Here is a 20,200-nt window from a genome sequence, read left to right as displayed (position 1 = left end):
AGAAACGGATAAGGAAACATTCTTTAAAGGATTGCGTTTTCATAACTTTTTTTAACAATTCCATATTTTAAGAGTTCCGATATATTCACTATCGAATATATAGTTGTCGATTGGGACACAATAAACTTGAAAAAAAGGAAAATTGATGTATAATTAATATTCTTCAAATTATAAAGATACCTTAGCAACTTTTAACTAAAAGCTGTATAAAGTGAGCAACTAAAATTTACTACTACACCATGTTACTATTTATAGATTGTAACAGCTTAAAGGTAAAGACTAGCCAAACTCTATGACACCCCCCCCCCCCACACACACACAGGATGGGAAGAGAAAGGTCAGGAAGTCTGATTACAGATCCAAATCGTTCTATCAATTTCTATGTTTCGGTTTGAGATTTTGAAATACCGTCATATGTATGTTTAATAATACACCTTTTATGCATGATAACGTACATTTTGAATTTAATCTATAAAACAAAAAAGAGACATTTTTAATCGATCGTCCGTTTTCTTTTCCTACCAACTTTAAAGGGATTTCTTTTCTTCCGGTTAAGGTGATGATTGATTGATTGTATTTTGTTTAACGTCCTTCTCGAGAATGTTTCACATCTTATTGAGACGCCACCACTTGCCGGTGGAGAGTTACAAATCTTGTCCTGTATTCGTCACCTAGGACCATTGAGCAATGAGGAATCGTTTTAGTGCCAGCAACTGCTGCGACACAGGATCTTGGTTTATACGGTCTCATCCAAAGGACCGTTCTCCACGTTCCACAGTGGGATTCGAACCCCCAACGTAAGGATCAACTCCTTACTTCGTGCGTCTAGAGCAGAGGCTCTAACCACTGCGCCACGTGGGCGACATTTAAGGTGATGGTGGATTAAATCGAAGGATTATTCATTGGTTTATTCTCTCTGCATGGGTCATCTGCAAGTGACAAATGACAAGTGTTGTATTCAGCTATTAGTACAAATGACAAGAGCTTGAGTCTACCATTTATAATGAAAAATTATGATGGCTCAGAATGAAATGATTTGACAAAAGTTGAAAAAAAATTGCTTATGTATGATTGTAAACCTTTTAATGTTTTCATATTATTATTTCAGGTAATTACCATACCTATCCACCGGAAGTCAGATGTCTTCTGTACTGCTTACTGTTAACTGAGGAATATCATGTGAATCTCAATGAACAATCACACAGGATCACAAGGGACAAAATCAGAGAAAGATATTTCCCTGATATTACTGATGACGGCTTGGCAGATATTCCTGATGGAATCACAGAAACACATGACGGTGTTATAACGTTTATATCAGACGATATCCGTCATGACGTCATGTCCGCTTTTGTGACAGAGTGTCTGGTGGAGGACAGTGATCTGGAGTTTTTCCTGACCACGGCGTCACGTGACGTGATATCAGAATACTGCCGGTCATGGGAGTATATGAGGAGTGAGGGAGAGAAATGTCTGTATGTACCGGACAATCCAGAGAAGATGTGCAACCTCTTCATAAACAAACTACAGCTGGACATCATCTCACACTGTACCATGTCTGACAGGGGGATTCATAACAGTGTCAGTACACTTTGTGAGTATTATTTCTGTTTAATGCCTAAAATAATTGTTCATGCAGATTTGATAATATCTGCATTTTAAAAGAATCAATTGTAACATTTTTATCATTGATATATAGAAAAAATGTTACATAAGATAAGAGTGGTGGTCTTTGAACACAGAAATGAGAACCCACGTAAACAGAGTCAGCACGTGAGGATGATTATATACAGAAGTAACACAATGTTATGATTTAGTAATATATTCGAATGCTAATAAATAACGTCGGTCTCTACATCATAAAATTGAAGTTATCGAGAATGTTAAAAGAAGTCAATCTATTTACATTATTGGGATTCTTATTATTCACCTCAATATAGAAGCTATGTTTTTCGAATTTCAGTTATCCCCTTGAAACTGAAGTAAGCAATATGTATGTTTTTGTGATGTGCACTATTTATTACCTTCATCCCTGCCGAAATATGGCTGAAATATTGCCGACTCGGCGTTAAACACCAATCAATCAATCAATATTACCTTCATGTTGTACAGTTGGAGTCCCAAAAGAAATACTAAAATGGGACCAGGAGGCCAGAGAGCGGTATGTTGAGTACGCAAAGAGAGGAACACACACAGTCCACCACGCCCGGGGGATGATTGTAGGATGTGCTGGGGCCGGAAAAACCACGCTACTTAAACGTCTGCTTGGTTGTAGTGAAGAAGAGATTAAGAAAATAAAATCCACTGAGGGACTGGAAGTGCATGAGGAAATATTTGTTTTATGTGATGAAACAAGATCCTTAAAAGGTAACAAATATGTAAAAGTGGTGCATAAACTTAGACATGAGAGAGAAAGAACAAGAAAAAAGTCCTTGCACAAAATATAAATATGACGCCTTTTTCTTACTTTCATCATCATTATTTTTGTTTTCTAAGACCTAAACATCAAGAAAACAACTTTAACTTCCCTTTTTTTTAGTGCTACATGTTATTTTAGAAACACAGACATTGCGAATCAACACTTTAGTGTAAAACTGATATTTAAACAATGGCAAACTATAATATATATAACTAGAAACAAAATTCGTTGCGAGCAACGAGAGGTCTTCCATCCGATTCAGAAAAAAAAACAACGTAAAATCAAACTGAAAAAGTTATTTTAAAAATCGGACACACAGGGGATCGAACACGGGTCGCCATCGTGAAAATCCATTGCGGTACCCATTACACCTTTGGGAACCCGCTTCAAATTAACATTGGAATATCGCGAGATTGTTTTTTTTGATTCCAACATACCTTACATTATTTTAAAATTCAGTTTAGAAATTGTAAGATGACAGCCAGCTTGCCAAACTTTGCTCAAGATGATCACATCGGAATTTTTTACTTGAGTTTTAGGATAGATAATCTATTAGAGATGAACAGATGATACTGTTTTCTTTCCTTTTTAGCTCACCTGAGCCGAAGGCTCAAGTGAGCTTTTCTGATCACATTTTGTCCGTCGTCCGTCCGTCTGTCCGTCCGTCCGTGTTTACGAGAGTGCATTTATTGGGTATTTTTCATGCCAAGATTGTACTTATTGGGTACTTTTTGCTTATTGGGTATACTCAATAAGAAGTGTCGCTGAATATGCTTAAAACATCCTAATTGGGTATTTGCAGGTTAGTACCCAACAAAACTTGGACACGACGATTTGTCCAAAATCCAAAAAAAAGTTGCTTTCACGGACACACCATGTTTTGTTGTTTCAGTTTTACATTCGGAACTCTAAATTCTCGAGAGTTCCGAAAATCAACTTCCGTTGATCCTGATCATAACAACGTTTGTTTTCATGGAAAAAAAAATATGGCGACTAAGAAACACTTAATGTCAACAAGATTTTCTGATTGACAAGAGAAAAGGTAAGTTTATTCGATTAATATTTATCCATTGCTGGGTTCTTGTTTAAGGAAAATAGATTTTAATGTAATTTTGAAAGTAATTGTGCACAAAATTAAAATAGATATATTGGAACAATTAATCCTAAGTTGCACTTGTTTGTATTTTGAATTTTCTCTTGTCTTTTTAACTCTCTTGAGGCCGAGAAGTATTTAGTAAATGATCATATATTGTTAGATAATCTTTAATAAATCGAGAGTGTTTATTATTTAATTCTATATCATAACCAACTAAGTATGTTCTGACAATGTATATTGGAAAGGGAAATGAAAATTTTAACAATCGTGTGTTCATAAATCAGCTGTAAATTATCGGTTCATGTAGACAGTATTACACAGCTGTTACAATCGCAAAGTGAGCTGAGATGATGATAAATGGGATAATTGACAACAACTAAATAATTGTATGTAAGTTTATCTCATCTGATATGTAACTTAAGAGATTCATTGTATTACTGAAAAACTTTCAGTCAAAACAGTGCTTCTTTCTGTCTTTGATTTTGACTAAGTGTCTGCTTTATTTTGATTTTTTTTTTAATTATTGTTTTTGTCATTTGTTTTAATTAATTTAAAACAATACTGAAATTGATATAGGGCTACTATAACTATTTCACATGATGGGTGTGTAATTAGCATCGCGCTACACCCTGGGCTTCCATTTTTGAGGATGGGGCTGGTTGTTTTCTGCACTGAGAAATCCCCTTGGGCTATTAGGAATTTTAAAATACACATGTAATACATGAAAAGCATAACCGGTATTTTCACTATTTTTTGCTATTAATTCCCCTAATATGGAAATATTCCAGACAGCATGCTCATATTATCCATAAATATCCACAACTGCATCCATTTTGCAGTACTACAAGACTGATTTACTTAAAAACGATCTTTTATTTCCTAATTTGAATTCCCCCCTTTCCTTTGTTTAATATAGCTATATTTGCATGTACATATATGCCTCACAGATATCTCATTATTAAATTATATAAATTCACTCAATCAGCTCAATGATAAGTGTCATGCAATTATGTAGTGTTTTTTTAAGCCATATATGGCGTAACTGATCAAAAAAATCTATTTTTGAAAAAATACAAAATGAAGTAAAGAAATATAGTTAATACATTTCAATTAAAGCTTTTCATACAATTCGGAGCACGGAAAATACCTCGTTTTATCTAATAATACGATTTTATCTTCTCTGTAATGTGTTATTTAAATCTTTTGTATTTTCTTGCAAGTCAGAGAAAATTCCGAGAATCCAAATTAAATTTTGATATCTTTTTAATTTAATTCTGGTTGTAACGCTGTATTTGATTGGATAAAAAATTTACTTCATATCGTATAAAATGGGTTGCCTACGTCACAATGACGCGCGTCAAAAACGTATCAATCCGCCTGACGTTATATTCAAATTTTGAACAAATTGAAGTCATTTTGTTAGAACTATCAGCTTTTTTTTCTTACATCAAATGAATGAAAATTAAATTATAAGCAATGAATTTAATAGCTTCCCATTTTATACGGTATAAACTGGGTTGGAACAGTTTACGCTTTTTTATAAACCGCGAATATAAAGCGTAAACTGCCCCAACCCAGTTTATACCGTATAAAATGGGTAGCTATTAAATTCATTCCTTAAATAACGCAATTGACTTAGATTTTGTAATTTACGGAAAAATTCTATCTTTATCATGTTTATATAAAGTAATGATACAAATAATAAGTTCTTATAATTTTAGTCTAATAATTTTCATTGTACATACGCCATATATGGCTTTAAATGATTCAAGATGAAAACAAAATGATTTTTGCTTCGTTTTAATTAGGCAAACTAGTGAATGACCAGAAAAGGAATATTTAAAATCTTTTTTTTTCATATTTTTAAATCATTAATTTATATATGATTAAATTTTACTAGCGAAAATTAAATTAAACTTTAATTTTAAAAAGAATCATCTGTAGTTTATACCCTGGGGCCCGTTTCATCAAAGGTCGTATGCCCAGTCGTAGCGCTACGCCGGCGTAAAGTCGGGACTATGATATTTCCCGCGTTTCGGTAGTATAGCATAGATGAAAATATACATGTTTTTGATTTCCTGCATTACTTACATTTTAATGAAAACAAAATAAAGAGTAGCTGTAACTAAATTTTAAAGACAGAGACCACACAAGCAGAGAATTTTAAAACCTCTCTCTCTCTCTCTCTCTCTCTCTCTCTGCGTACTTTTAAAACGGTACATCACATTTAATCTGCAGATAGTAAAGAATCAATTGAATTGACAAAAAATTAATAAATACAGAGAGGATTATATTACATATACCATAGTAATAAACGTGTAAAATTTATTTCTTGACTCAAAATGTGTTCATATGTAAACCGTTTGCATTTTGTTTTCATTATTTTTTCTTGCATATACGTTTCTTTCTTATTAAAATTTTTAAATCTTATTCTGTCTCAAACTTAATTATTAGTATTTGTCAGTAGAATCAGTATTTATCGAATCATGAAATTTATTATCAAAGGCGAAGTTATTAACCTGTATCAATTTCGGGAAGAGGGGGTATGGCTAAATTTCCAATAGTTTTGCTTTATTCCGAAATACAAGTAAATGTACTGTCCTTTTCATCCTTTCAATTTATTAGACTTTTATTATTGAAATATTGTAAAAAACTAAAATTGGTTTCTTAAAAGATGCATGTCTCTTACATAACACTATAAACCCATGCATGTTTCAATTAGTGCAAGTATTTATTTATCTATAACTTGTGTTATTCTGTACTTTGACGTGTTACAATTTATACATATTTGTACGCTTTGGGCAATGTTTATGTTTTTGCGCCTGCGCAATGCAACGTTGTCAAGGAATTAGTCCTGTGACTAAGCGTATCTTTTACGACTAGACTTACGCCACTTGGTGAAACGCAAATTACGCCCGACTAAATTTTGGCGTAATCCCCGGAAGTACGCCTAAGTTAAGGCTTAACTTTACGACTTTTGATGAAACGGGCCCCTGACTTTTTTCACGATGAACTTTTTTTCAATGTTACTTTTTAATTTTTGCCTCTATATTTGGGCTTGTCACTTTTTACTCGGGGATAGTAACTTTATTTCCACCAAACTGTGGATTAGTACCTGATTTCCTTTATTGCACAGCGATTACTATGATTTAATAGCACAAAAAGCTAATGGGTTTACGTATGTGAATTTATATGTTTAATGCTTACTTGTGATTTTAGGATAACTGGAGATAATGATTCCTTTTTTCCATTGATATTACATAAATATTTTCCTAAGTAATATGTTACAATAAATTGGTTTAGATTTTTTTTAATAAAAGTAATCAATAATTACAATGGAAATTAAAACAATAATCATGTTCATTGAGGATTTTCAATATGTAACAGGTCAAACAGGAACTTCAATTGTGAACATTGCAGAGAACACACCCATCAGAAGATAACTCTCAGAAAAAGGACAATTGTAAGTAATCAGTAAAATGAACAGGAATACATCATGCCAACCATAAGATGTTTAGAGACATTTTCGCTTCTTAAATTAGAAGAGATAGAGGGAAAAACTTGTACATACTACATAACTACTAGGCAACCAACCTTTAACTACAGGAAAGCTTTTGTTATGTGCAATACAGCTACATAAAACCTCTTTAGTATTCATGTTAAGTTTGAGAAAGTACCTTAGTATTTTTTCTAGTGTTTGCCAACATTTTCATGCACACTGTTTGCTTGTTTTTACTATCATTTTATTTTAAATTCTTCAATTGCCCTTTACCTTTTCCAGTTTAGAATCATTTGTTTTAAGGGCATCTGAGGGTTGATTCCAGAACTTAATTAATTGTAAAGTAAATAGTGGGGTACTATTCGGTCATAGGTTATGTTAATACATGTATAACATTTTGTTCTGATAGAGGTGGCATACAGGAAAAGAAACAATACTAGATATCACTTCAAAGGAATAAAACAGATTCATCTTGTTGGTGTATTTTTGATATTTCAACTTCTATCCAGCTTAGTCAATTTTAATTAATTTTGTGCAAAGCATACCCCAGAAGGGGGGATGGAGTGTCAAGTGTGTCTCTGTCCCTGTCAATATAATTTCAAAGCAGTTAGTAAGGTTTGGGTCAATTTTAAATCCTCTTTAGCAGAACCATTGGGCTAAAAACAATACTAATGTGAAAGCTTTATCATTAAGTGTAGAGATGTTTTTGAAGATTATGTACCCCTAATGTACAGATAGTGTTACATTAGAAGTCTAAAATTTGCAAGGAATAGGTGTAAAGCTTTTTAAAATCTACTTCTTAACAATCAGAAACTAACATACTGTCTAATTAATATGCAACATCGTTTTGTGTGTTGAATGATGATTTCATTTTGAAAAAATTATGGCGGATGGGGGGTAGGATGAAGATGCAGTTAGACATTGAAGAAAAAAAAGAGTTGATAGAATTTAGTTTTTCTTTCATTTTATTTATCAATACATATTTCTGAATAAGAAATATACTTCTACTTCTTGGTTGGGTTTGATCAACATAAAGGGTGATCTTGCTGTAGTCAAGAAAAACATGTTTTATACGGCAAAGAAATGCCTTTATCTAATTGCAGAATGAATAAAATGGACAAAGGCAGAACTGAAGGAGATGCATGAAATGAGGAATATTTCAAAGATTGCCTGAGCATAACCACTGCTACTGGATAAACATATGGCAATATAAAAGAGCAGGGTCAATAGAGGTATCATACAGTATAGGCCATGAGAGACCCTGAAGAAGAAAGTATTGAACAGAAACAAAAATAAAACCTTTTTGACATTTATTGAAATATAGGATCAAAGTCTTACATGTAAAATTTGGGCATGTAATGACTTTTCTCTAGCTCTAAGACTTATAACAGTGATGATTTGATTTTATATCTTTATCCCGATTTGTCGAAAAGATTTGGACATAGTGCATCAATTATTTTAAAGTTTTGATACAACGAATTCACTTGTAACTGAGTTTTCTGGTGCGACACTGTTTTATCGGCTTCAAAACTAAGTTTGTGATTTCCAAACCAGATTAATGAGATCATGTAATATCTTTTAACATCGGTGACTATTTAATCCATTCTTTTACAACTCATAAGTATTTTTATTATTACAGGGAAGCATTGTACATGTATCTGTAATAAACAGGATTATAGAATTTTTCCATATAATACAACACAATCTTAGCAACTAAAGGCAAATATTTTATCAAGGGTGTGATCTATTTATCAATATGGTTTTCAGCATCTTGCTCTACCTCTAATGACTTGCTCCAAGTTCCAATATTTAAATTTAAATTTTGCAAACATGGTTATAAAATTCTTTAAAAGCCAAATAGTTTAGACACAAAATGCTTATATATTTCCTATCATTTGTAAAGTGTACACAGAATGAGATGTGGAATGTTAGAATTAAAGTATTAAATATGTTTTGGACTTATGTATGCTTATGCAGATAAATTTGAATTCAACTAGGGAAGGTAAATGTCATACTTATTGGGTTTGCAATCTAATGCAAGAGTATAAATATCCAAGACAAATTTGACAATTTTAATGAAGGGTATAAGTAACCCAAGAAGAATTGGACAGGTAAACATCACTTGTTGGGTTTTATTCTAATGTTGTGATGTAATATCCAAGAAGAGTTGAACCAATGTCCAATACCTATTGGGTTTTCTTTCTTATGAAAAAAAATTTGAGTAACCCAAGAAGAATGTCCAATACCTTTCAGTTTATATACTATTGAAGGGATGAAGATATCCAAGAGGAATTGGACAGGTGTCCATTACATGTTGGGTAGTATTCTGATGAGGGGATTCTCAAGAAACCCAAGAATAAGACAAGTGTCCATTGCCTGTTGGGTAAGAAGTAGATATCCAAGAGGAGTTGGACAGGTGTCCATTACCTGTTGGGTGGTATTCTGATGAAACAATTCAAGAAACCCAAGAAGAATTGGACAGGTGTCCATTACCTGTTGGGTTGTATTTTGATGATGCAATTCAAGCAAACCAAGAATTAGACAAGTGTCCATTGCCTGTTGGGTGGGATGTAGATATCCAAGAGGAGTTGGACAGATGTCCATTACCTGTTGGGTGGTATTCTGATGAAACAATTCAAGAAACCTAAGAAGAATTGCACAAGTGTCCATTACCTGTTGGGTGGGATATAGATATCCAAGAGGAGTTTGACAGGTGTCCATTACCTGATGGGTTGTATTTTGATGAGAGCAAATAGAATTGGACAAAGTACACATGTTCAATTGTTCTTGGGTAGTTTAATCCCTTCGACAAAATACAACCCAACAGGTATAGGACACCTGTCCAATGCCTGTTGGATACCTTCATTCTGTCCAACATGTTATGGGCATTTGCTTATTATTAATTGGTCAAGACTCAAAAAGGTTTCTCCTTAAATACTTAATTTTGTTATTCAAGAAAGGTTGAACAGAGTCTGAGATGTGTTGAGTTGTGTTTTCACAATTCAGTTTTTTTTTGCACTTAGGTACTCATATATTTCAATATTAGTTATTTTGAAATATACAGGTGTATATCCTTATTGCTAAGAACAAATTATTTATGTGTTACAATAAAAGAGCTATATCACAGAAATTGACAAAAATAAGGGTTTAAAACCAAAGGTTTTCAGTCTTGTCTGAATTTACCAGCAAATATTAAATTTATAATAAATTTGAAATGAATGAAAAAACAATAAGAAAAAAACCCAATAAAATACGGACACGAGGATTAATATCCAATAAGATTTGAACAGTAACTACCCAAATAATGCTCTCTCGTGTGTACACTTTTTTTGTATCCAATAAGCAGTATCCAATAGGACTTGGACTTGATGTACCCAATATATAACCAAATGTGTGTCCGTCCGTCTGTCTGTCCGTCTGTAAACTTTTCACATTTTCGACTTCTTCTCAAGAACCACTGGGCCAATTGTGACCAAACTTAGTACAAAGCATCCTTGGGTAAAGGGAAATTTAAATTGTTAAAATGAAGGGACATATCCCCTCGCAAGGGGAGATAATCAAGAAAAGAGAAAAATAGGGTTGGGTCATTAAAAAATCTTCTTCTCAAGAACCACTGGGCCAGTAAAGCTGAAACTTATGTGGAAGCATCCTGGGGTAGTGTTAATTCTAAATTGTTCAAATCATGACCCCCCGGGGGAAGGGCGGGGCCACAATGGGGAATCAAAGTTTTATATAGAGATATATAGGAAAAAATCTTTGGAAATCTTCTTCTCAAGAACCACTGGGCCAGAAAAGCTGAAACTTATGTGGAAGCATCCTAGTATAGTGTAGATTCTAAATTGTTCACATCATGACCCCCGGGAGAAGGGCGGGGCCACAATGGGGAATCCAAGTTTTACATAGAAATATATAGGAAATATCTTTGAAAATCTTCTCAAGAACCACTGGGCCAGAAAAGCTGAAACTTATGTGGAAGCATCCAGGTGTAGTGTAGATTCTAAATTGTTCAAATAATGACCCCCGGGGGAAGGGCTGGTTCCACAATGGGGAATCAAAGTTTTATATAGAAATATATGGGAAAAATCTTTGAAAATCTTCTCCTCAAGAACCACTGGGCCAGAAAAAGTGAAGCTTATGTGGAAGCATTCTGGGGTAGCGTAAATTCTAAATTGTAGGAATCATGGACCCCGGGGGAAGGGCGGGGCCACAATGGGGTATCAAAGTTTTACATAGAAATATATAGGAAAAATCTTTGAAAATCTTCTTCTCAAGAACCTCTGGGCCAGAAAAAGTGAAGCTTATGTGGAAGCATTCTGGGTTAGCGTAAATTCTAAATTGTAGGAATCATGACTCCCGGGGGAAGGGCGGGGCCATTACAGGGGAATCAAAGTTTTAAATAGAAATATATAGGAAAAATCTTTGAAAATCTTCTTCTCAGGAACCACTGGGCCAAAAAAGCTGAAACATATGTGCCCATGGAAGGATTATAGGGGTAGTGTGGATTTCAAAATGTCTAAATTATGATCAGTTGGGTAGGGTGGGGATGCATTATGTATAACAAGGGGGAAATCTGGTAAAGAACAGAATGGTCAAAGCTTCTCAGGTGAGCGATGTGGCCCATGGGCCTCTTGTTTCGATATGTATTCAACTTTTTATTCCATGCAACTCCATATACAGGCATGCCAATGTTATATATTTCTGCACTATTGTCGCCATTTGTCTACTACTTAATTCGGGTCACGATACATTATTTCGTACCAAATCACAAGTAGTTCTTAACGCTATTCCTTTCAAATGTTTCATCTATCTAATGGATGTGATAGCTTCAATGAAAATTAGAAATGTATGTTCTTATAACCGGAATTTCGAGCATTATACGGCCAAGTAACACTAAAGCTGTAAATTCGGTAAGATTTTCCACGAATTTTGTATCCTGTTTACCCCAAAAATGGAGATGAGTTAAACGTTTATGAAAAGACTGGAATGTTTCACTGAGAAAAAAAAATCACTCGCCCTTCGACGGTCAAGGAATCGGATACTATTTATGTTCAATAACTTGCATTTATTACAAGAATATTTATATACAGACCCTAAACCGTGCTACTACACCACTTGAACGGTACGGTTCGGTACGCTTTGTGCACGGAACGATACGCTTTGAGAACGAAACGGTTCGTTTTGTGTGAACGGTACGGTACGCTTTGTGCACGGAACGGTTCGCTTTGTGCACGGAACGGTACGCTTTGTGCACGGAACGGTTCGTTTTGTGCACGGAATGGTACGCTTTGTGGACGGTACGTTTCGTTTCTGGCACGGAACGGTTCGTTTTGTGGACGGTACGCTTTGGGAAACGGTATGTAAATGAAGTAAGTGGAGCCTGTTAGCTTTAATTTTTGATTGGCTGCTAAAAATTAATTCATTTTAAATGACTTTTGAAGTACTTAATGTACGTATATTATTATATTTCCGCTTTAAACAAATTAATTTCTCGGTTTCAATTTAAGCATAAATTTACACTACAGCGGTGATGGAGGAAAAATGAAAAAAAAAAATGAAAGGAAGAAAAAACATCACCCCACCGATGTCTTTGGCATTATGTATAGATATGTATTAATATATATAGAACTCGTAAATATTTCCTTGCTTATTTTTTATGTATGCTGAACCTTCATTTTAAAACGGAAAAAAATTAAATGAAATATTTTTTTCCACTTTGAAATAAAGTTGTAAGATAATTTAAAGGAATTAATATATATATATATATATATATATATATATATATATATATATATATATATATATATATATATATATATATCGGGTATAGGCCTATATACTTGTTCTATACATATAACATATACATATGTAACTTATTTTTAATTCATTGATCTATAGAAATAAATATGACTCTTCCTGCTTCATTTTTATTCCTAGTAATTAGATATGTACATTGTTTTTTTTTATTTTTAAAATAATAGATCTACCGTTCAAACGTTTGCTTCAGAAGAAAAATATCAGTAAACAAAATAAATACGAAATTCGGCAGCAGTAACATGAAATCAATACAATAATTTCCGAGCGCTTTCTCTCACAGAAAACATTCTTTTCACAGACAAGTGTATACGTTTTCATTAATCCTTTCAGTGTATTAAGTAATTATTTCCATAAGTTTTCTTTATTTTATTAAGTTATTCTATTTTTGTAGTCTGTAAAAACGATGTCGTGAATGAGAGAGAGAGGGGGATAGAGAGAGAGATGCAACCCTTTAATACATTATCTGTAAAAAAAATAACTTGTATTTATTCTCATTCTTCGTTTATTTACATCGCTAAAGTCACAATTAATCAGTCTATGATTCTATTTAATCAACCCCTTTACAACTATTGTTCAATGAATAATCCGTTCTCTGTACATGCATGCTGCACGCATGAAATTCTCGTGCATCACCTGTCAATCAAAATGGTATGACGCTAGGTGACCCGGAAAGTCTGTTTATGCAAGAAGAATTTCTCCTGTTATTTGAAACATTCTTATGGTCAGTTCATAGTTCACACCTGTTTAAATAAAATATTGGGTCACAGCCGGAGGGGCGGGGGGGGGGGGGGGTTGCCCGTGTTAAACACACCTTTCAAATTATTTAGTTCTGACCATATCAAGTGTATTTAATCACTCAACTGACATCCAGCAAATTCATCTTCTAGGTTTCACCACAACACTGATTATAAATTTACTTCCGAAATTATTTTTTTCAGACAAAAATGAAGCATGTATCCCTAAATTATAATTTTCTTTCTTTTAAAGCACAATTTAAGGTTTCATAAAGTTGCATAAGTATCGCCTTCTAGAGGGGAAGGGGGGGGGGTAACAAGCATAACTCGAATGGCTTGAAAGAGGATTGATATTTTTTAAATTTCATTTTATTTAGTAAATTATCTTTTTTCAGACACTAATAAGGATGTTTCCTGTAGATCATTTTTTTTTTATTTACAACAACGTCCGATTTTGCAGACTTCTAAAGAACTTTCGACCAGCTAATTCATATTGCTTTCTACAAGGGGATCGGGATACAGTGTAACAAACCTTATAATATCTTTATTTTTTCGCAAACTTTTTTTTCATTTTTCATGAGATGTATTTCAGAATGAAGTAATATTTATACTGCAGTTTGCACATTTTATTTGCAAGAAATTCGGCTGGCGATTTTTGTATATGCAGCGTGAAAGTTTATCACAGTTTTATTAGTAAGATTATCATCTCTGTCAGTTCAGTAGAAATCTTCACGTTTACCGCATGTAATATTTTAATCCATATTTTATATGATTACAGATTTTCAGTGTAAGTAAAACTGCACAAATGATTCGCCTATAGTAAAAATCTTAACAGAATTAATGTGAGAGTCTAATACGGTTCTTTTTTAAATTGTTACATAAGAATGCATACTTTCGACAAAAACGATCTTGTATCGAATAAGATTTGATAATTTAAATGAGCAAAATTAAAATCAAACGTAGAAACAACTAGTGAATAAATTCATGAAAGCGTGTTCTTTCTTAGTGGTATTATAGTCTATTGAACCTATTTTTATGTCAAATATAATTATAGGATTATGAAACATGAATGTACTTGTACACATTAAAAGAGGGTTTTTTCCCCGGGCACGAGCACGATTATATTGAATTTTGGGGCATCTTATACATGTAATATCATTTTAAATATCTGTATAATTAAATTACGATTATTAAAATAAACTAATATTTCAAAAGAAAATTGATTTAATTTGCTAATATAAAGAAAATGAAAGACTTCAAAGACGCCGACATCGTTTGAGGTCCACACTGCCCCGTACGTGTTTTGCGGGAAATTTCCTGGCCTGTACTGTACGTTTGACCACAAACACAACCAGTTGATCTAATTTATAGCAAATAAGAAATCGTCTCACACTCTGTCTAGTTGTTTTAAAGTTGTAGTTTGCTTCGAGTAGTTTCCTTATTTTTACAGTTGAAGGCCCAGACGCATGATATTTGATAATGGTGTTTCGAACAGGCAGACACAACCTCCGTCCTCCTTTCACAGTCTCCGTAGCGAGAAATAAACCAAAATGACTTATTTGATCATTACACGATTCAAAAATCATTGGGGGCGTGGTTTGCATAATTAACCAAAGAACGGTACAGTTCGTTTCTTGCACGGAACGGTACGCTTTGTGGACGTTACGGTACGCTTTGTGAACGGTACGGTTCGCTTTGAGAACGGTACGGTACGCTTTGTGCACGGAACGGTACGCTTTGTTCACGGTACGGTACGCTTTCTGCACGGAACGGTTCGCTTTGTGCACGGAACGGTATGTTTTGTTCACGGTATGGTACGCTTTCTGCACGGAACGGTACGGTTCGTTTCTGAGGTGTAGTAGCACGGTTTAGGGTCTTTAACCTTTAATAAACAATCTTTTTAAAAAAATGTTTTTCTTGTTTTTGTCTTTTCTATTCATTTAATATGGCACAAGCCTGCGTGGAAAAATAAACAGAAGTCAAGTAATACTTCAGAAACATAGTGAATCTTAAGTAAGGCAAGTTTCTTGAAAAGCTATTACTTATAACCATGGTTTAGGATAAGTTTTCCCTGGTGCAAAACAAAAGATAGTAGTCATCGTATTTCCACTTGTAGTCATGTTGTATTCTACTTTGAGATGCAGACAAAAGCAATTTCAATAGACATTTGAGGAAACCTCATATTAAAACTTATACTCAATGCAACGTAATTGCGATGAAGCAATCTAAAGAATCCTTTACAATTCATAAATCTTTTTGGTAGAAGTTTCGTTCATTTAAACGCTCAGCTGACCTTCTAAAACCCAACTGGCTTAATGGCGGAGTTTACGGAGACCACCGCCATCTAGGACACGCTTCAGATTTTTAAATGCAAATATCTAGTGTGTGGATTGATCAATTCTTAAATAAATAAATTATATATTCGGCCTTTCCAGTAGGGTTTTAATTACCATTAATTATATCAAAGAAAAATATTGAAAAACAAAAAAAGTTGAAAAAGTGCACATTTTGAATTCACTTCCTGTAGCGACCGGAAGTACTGACGACGCAAATGAAGTCAAAATTGCACATCTATAACTCATGGTCTATCATCTCTAACAAGTCTCCAGTTAATATCTTGAGCCGTTTTCGAGAACATTCGAAGACAAAATTGCATTTTAAAATCAGGAAATTGCCCATAACTTGGCACTGGTAGCGAATTTTCCAAGAAACGGAATTTAACATAAAAATCATATAATGACCTATAATTCCTGAAATTTTCATTGAAATCCACCGAATAGTGTACGAGAAATCGCCTGCACAAAATTTTGTCTAAAAAAAAGAATAATAATAATAACTAGAGCAAAGCTCGTTGCAAAGCAAGGAGTAGGTCTTCCGTCATGTTTGACCGGAAGAAGCTTTCATTTTTAACAAAAATGAGAAATAACGCCAAAAATGGTTTGAATCCTCTAAATCCATGTTAATTAATGCAAATATAAGCCATTTTTTGCTACTTCCGGTTTGACCGGAAGTGACGACGACGGACGGAAAATTACTTTTAATGCTCCCAGAGACATATGTTACCAAAAAGCTTGTCAAAAACGGCAGAAATACGCGTTTTCCGATTACTTCCGGTTTGGCCGGAGGTGACGACGCCGGACGTATTTTGACAACTCCAATAGATTAAGCTTGACATTTTGAACAACTTTGCTTCTTTGACGTATCACAAATTGTCAATACTTTTTTAGATATAAAGGAAAAACTTTTGGCCACTCCAGGCCCTTAATGTAAGGGGCCAGCCCTTTTCTCGAGGTGTCATTAGAAAGATCTTGGAATTCTACACCTTTTTTGTTCTACATGCTTTAACAAAATATTTCTAGGTGAAATGTTATCGTAGAAAAGGTGGTAAAAATTTTGAAATTCTTGATCGGACTATTTTCGGGCCATAGCGAGCGTCGGCGCTTCGTACTTCCGGTAGTTGTGATATACAAAGTGCACTTCTCCAAAGGTCGCTCTAAGCATCAATAAAAATTTCATGCCTCTGTGTTGAGTGCTTTTTGAGAAAACTGCCGGACAAAGTAACCCTCTAAAAATCACTAAATCGCAGAAAACTCCAAACCGGAAGTGACGTCATCAAAATAAAAATTATATATCTAGATTTCTTGATGTTCTATTAGACCTGAAAATTTCATGAAAATCGATCGAGCCGTTTTGGAGAAATCGCGCGCACAAAATCGGTAAGAAAAAAAAAACATTAATAAAAATAGTGGAAAAGAAACCTAAGAAAAACAATAAGGTCTTCCGCTGAAGACGGAAGACCTTCATAATAAGAAACAGAGTAAAAACTATATGTTCCCCAACTTCGTTTGGGGAACATAACTAGTGCTAATTGTAACGGAGACCGTTACAGATGTTCCCCAAACGCTCCCCAACTCCCTTTTTGTGCCATATTCCCTGTAAGCTTCATTAAATAAGACAGACTCGATGCATTTGAGACTTTAATAACGTTTCCACAGAAGTGTACAAAGTTCATTCAAATTTTGCGTGCGTATGTGAATGCATGTACGTAATGACTATATCATCTTGTCTACACAATCTATATATTTTTATATACTAAATATTAAAGCATTTAATCCAAAAGTAATTAAAAGATACGCTCATTCAAGTGTTCTTTTTTATTTTGCTCATTTCACGTGCACGCACGTGCATACATGAGCATGGTGACCATATCTTCTTGTAGATGTCCGTTACATCTATCTATGTTATAAATCCCAACCCGTTTGGTTGAAAACCAAGGGAGTTATAGCTGTTTAAAGTTTCAGCCAATCAGAATGCAGCGCACGTACATGCACATGTATGCATGTGCATGGGGACCATACCTTCTTGTAGTAGTCCAGTATATCAATCTATGTTCCAAATCCAATCCTGTTTGGTTGAAAATCAAGGGAGTTATAGCTATTTAAAGTTTAAGCCAATCAGATTGCAGCGCACGTGCATGCACGTGTTTTCATTATAATTGCTATATATCTTGTTGTAGGATATCCTAATGCATGGCTATTTTCAAAATTTCAAAGGATTTCGTCAAAAAATAAGAAAGATATTGAGACTTTAGTGTCAGCCAATCAGAGCAAAGCGCACGTGCATGCGCGTGAGATCTTGCTATTTTGACCATGTCATATTGTCTATGCTTCTAATATATCCTTATATTATAAGTTCCAAAGCATTTCATCAAAAAGTTACGCCTATATCAATTAAATCGGTCATTTCACAGGTTGCACGTGCACGCTCTTGCAAGCACGTGCGCGCAAAATGACCTTCGTTCCACAAATCTACATAACATGTTTACTGACCCTAAAAACATTTCACCTTAGTCGGATGTATAGTTTACGAGATCATTCCTGGACAAAAAAGTACCCAGGAAGAACAAGAAGAAGATTGATTGATTGATTGTGTATTGTTTAACGTCCCTCTTGAGAATTTTTCACTCATATGGAGACGTCACCGATGCCGGTGAAGGGCTTCAAATTTAGACCTATACTCGGCACTCAGGGCCATTGAGCAGTGAGGGTTCTTTATCGTGCCAACGCCTACCGTGACACGGGACCTACGTTTTTAAGGTCATATCCGAAAGACCCGTGACTTTCATTTCTAGTGCCGAGCGCTTGGCGAAGGAACAGTCACTACCTTTGTTTACGTCTTAGGTATGACGCGGCGCCGCGATCGAGAATCGAACCCGGGCCTCCCAATCACGAAGCGAACGCTCTACCACTAGGCTACCGTGACCAAACAAGAAGAAGAAGAAGAAAAATGATAATAACTAGAAACGAAATTCGTTGCGAGCAACGAGAGTTCTTCCGTCCGATTCAGAAAAAAAAACGTAAAATCAAACTGAAAAAGTGATTTTAAAAATCGGACACACGCGGGATCGAACCCGGGTCGCCAGCGTGAAAATCCATTGCGGTACCCATTACACCTTTGAGAACCCGCTTCAAATTTAACATTGGAATATCGCGAGATTGCTTATTTTGATTCCAACATACATTACATTTTTTTTAAAATTCAGTTTGGAATTGTAAAATGACAGCAAGCTTGCTAGACTTTGCTTAAGATGATCACATCGGAATCTGTTACTTGAGTTTTAACAGTAACTTTTAAGTAGATAATCTATTAGTGATGAACAGATGATACTGTTTTCTTTCTTTTTTTCGATATGTATTCAACTTTTTATTCCATGCAACTCCATAAACAGGCATGCCAATGTTATATATTTCTGCACTATTGTCACCATTTGTCTACTAGTCGAGTCATGATACATTATTTCGTGCCAAACGTCACAAGTAGTTCTTAACGCTATTCCTTTGAAATATTTGATCTATTTGATGGATTTGATAGCTTCAATGAAAATTAGAAATGTATGTTCTTATAACCGAAATTTTGAGCGTTAGAAAGTATATTTATCACATTATACACATATAATATTGTATACGGCCAAGTAACACTAAAGTGTTTTCCACGAATTTTGTATCCTGTTTTCCCCCAAAGTTGAGATGAGTTACACGTTCATGAAAAGACTGGAATGTTTCACTGAAAAAAAAAATCACTCGCCCTCCGACGGTCAAGGAATGTGATACTATTTATGTTCAATAACTTGCATTTATTACAAGATTATTTATATAACCTTTAATAAACAATCTTTTTAAAAAATGTTTTTCTTATTTTTGTCTTTTCTTTTCATTTAATATGCCACAAGCCTGCGCGGAAAAATAAACAGGAGTCAAGTAATACTTCAGAAACATAGTGAATATTAAGTCAGGCAAGTTTCTTGAAAAGCTATTACTTATAACCATGGTTTAGGTTAAGTTTTCCCTGGTGCAAAACAAAAGATTGTTGTCATCGTATTTCCACTTGTGGTCATGTTGTATTCTACTATGAGATGCAGACAAAAGCAATTTCAATAGACGTTTGAGGAAAACTCATATTAAAACAATACTCAATGCAACGTAATTGCGATGTAGCAATCTAAAGAATCCTTTACATTTCATAAATCTTTTTGGTAGAAGTTTCGTTCATCTAAACGCTCAGCTGACCTTCTAGAACCCGACTTGCTTAATGGCGGAGTTCACGGAGACGCCCCGCCATCTTGGACACGCTTCAGATTT

General features: G+C 34.4%; 1 protein-coding gene and 1 long non-coding RNA gene across 2 annotated transcripts in view; both read left to right on the top strand.

Annotated features, from left to right (window-relative positions):
- The window catches only part of LOC134245876 (uncharacterized), a gene marked incomplete at its 5' end in the record, with an annotated part of 36,892 nt that extends 34,300 nt beyond the window's left edge, over positions 1-2,592 (top strand). The window contains 3 exons of the mRNA XM_062728119.1: positions 1,109-1,594; positions 2,113-2,367; positions 2,540-2,592. Coding sequence (XP_062584103.1) covers positions 1,109-1,594; positions 2,113-2,367; positions 2,540-2,592 — 794 coding nt within the window. The remainder of the gene's footprint in view (positions 1-1,108; positions 1,595-2,112; positions 2,368-2,539) is intronic.
- A 763-nt stretch (positions 2,593-3,355) lies between these two features.
- On the top strand, positions 3,356-8,678 carry LOC134245877 (uncharacterized). Its single transcript, XR_009987538.1, has 3 exons — positions 3,356-3,461; positions 6,903-6,978; positions 8,118-8,678. It is a non-coding gene; the product is annotated as an uncharacterized LOC134245877 (long non-coding RNA).
- The last annotated feature ends 11,522 nt before the right edge of the window (positions 8,679-20,200 follow it).

This window comes from Saccostrea cucullata, unplaced genomic scaffold (assembly GCF_032062105.1).
Source record: "Saccostrea cucullata isolate Sc308-1 unplaced genomic scaffold, CSIRO_AGI_Scuc_v1 ctg2136, whole genome shotgun sequence".
Classification (NCBI taxonomy): domain Eukaryota; kingdom Metazoa; phylum Mollusca; class Bivalvia; order Ostreida; family Ostreidae; genus Saccostrea; species Saccostrea cuccullata.
The sequence above is the reverse complement of the archived record's forward strand: the minus strand, read 5'-3'. Positions and strand labels throughout refer to the sequence as shown.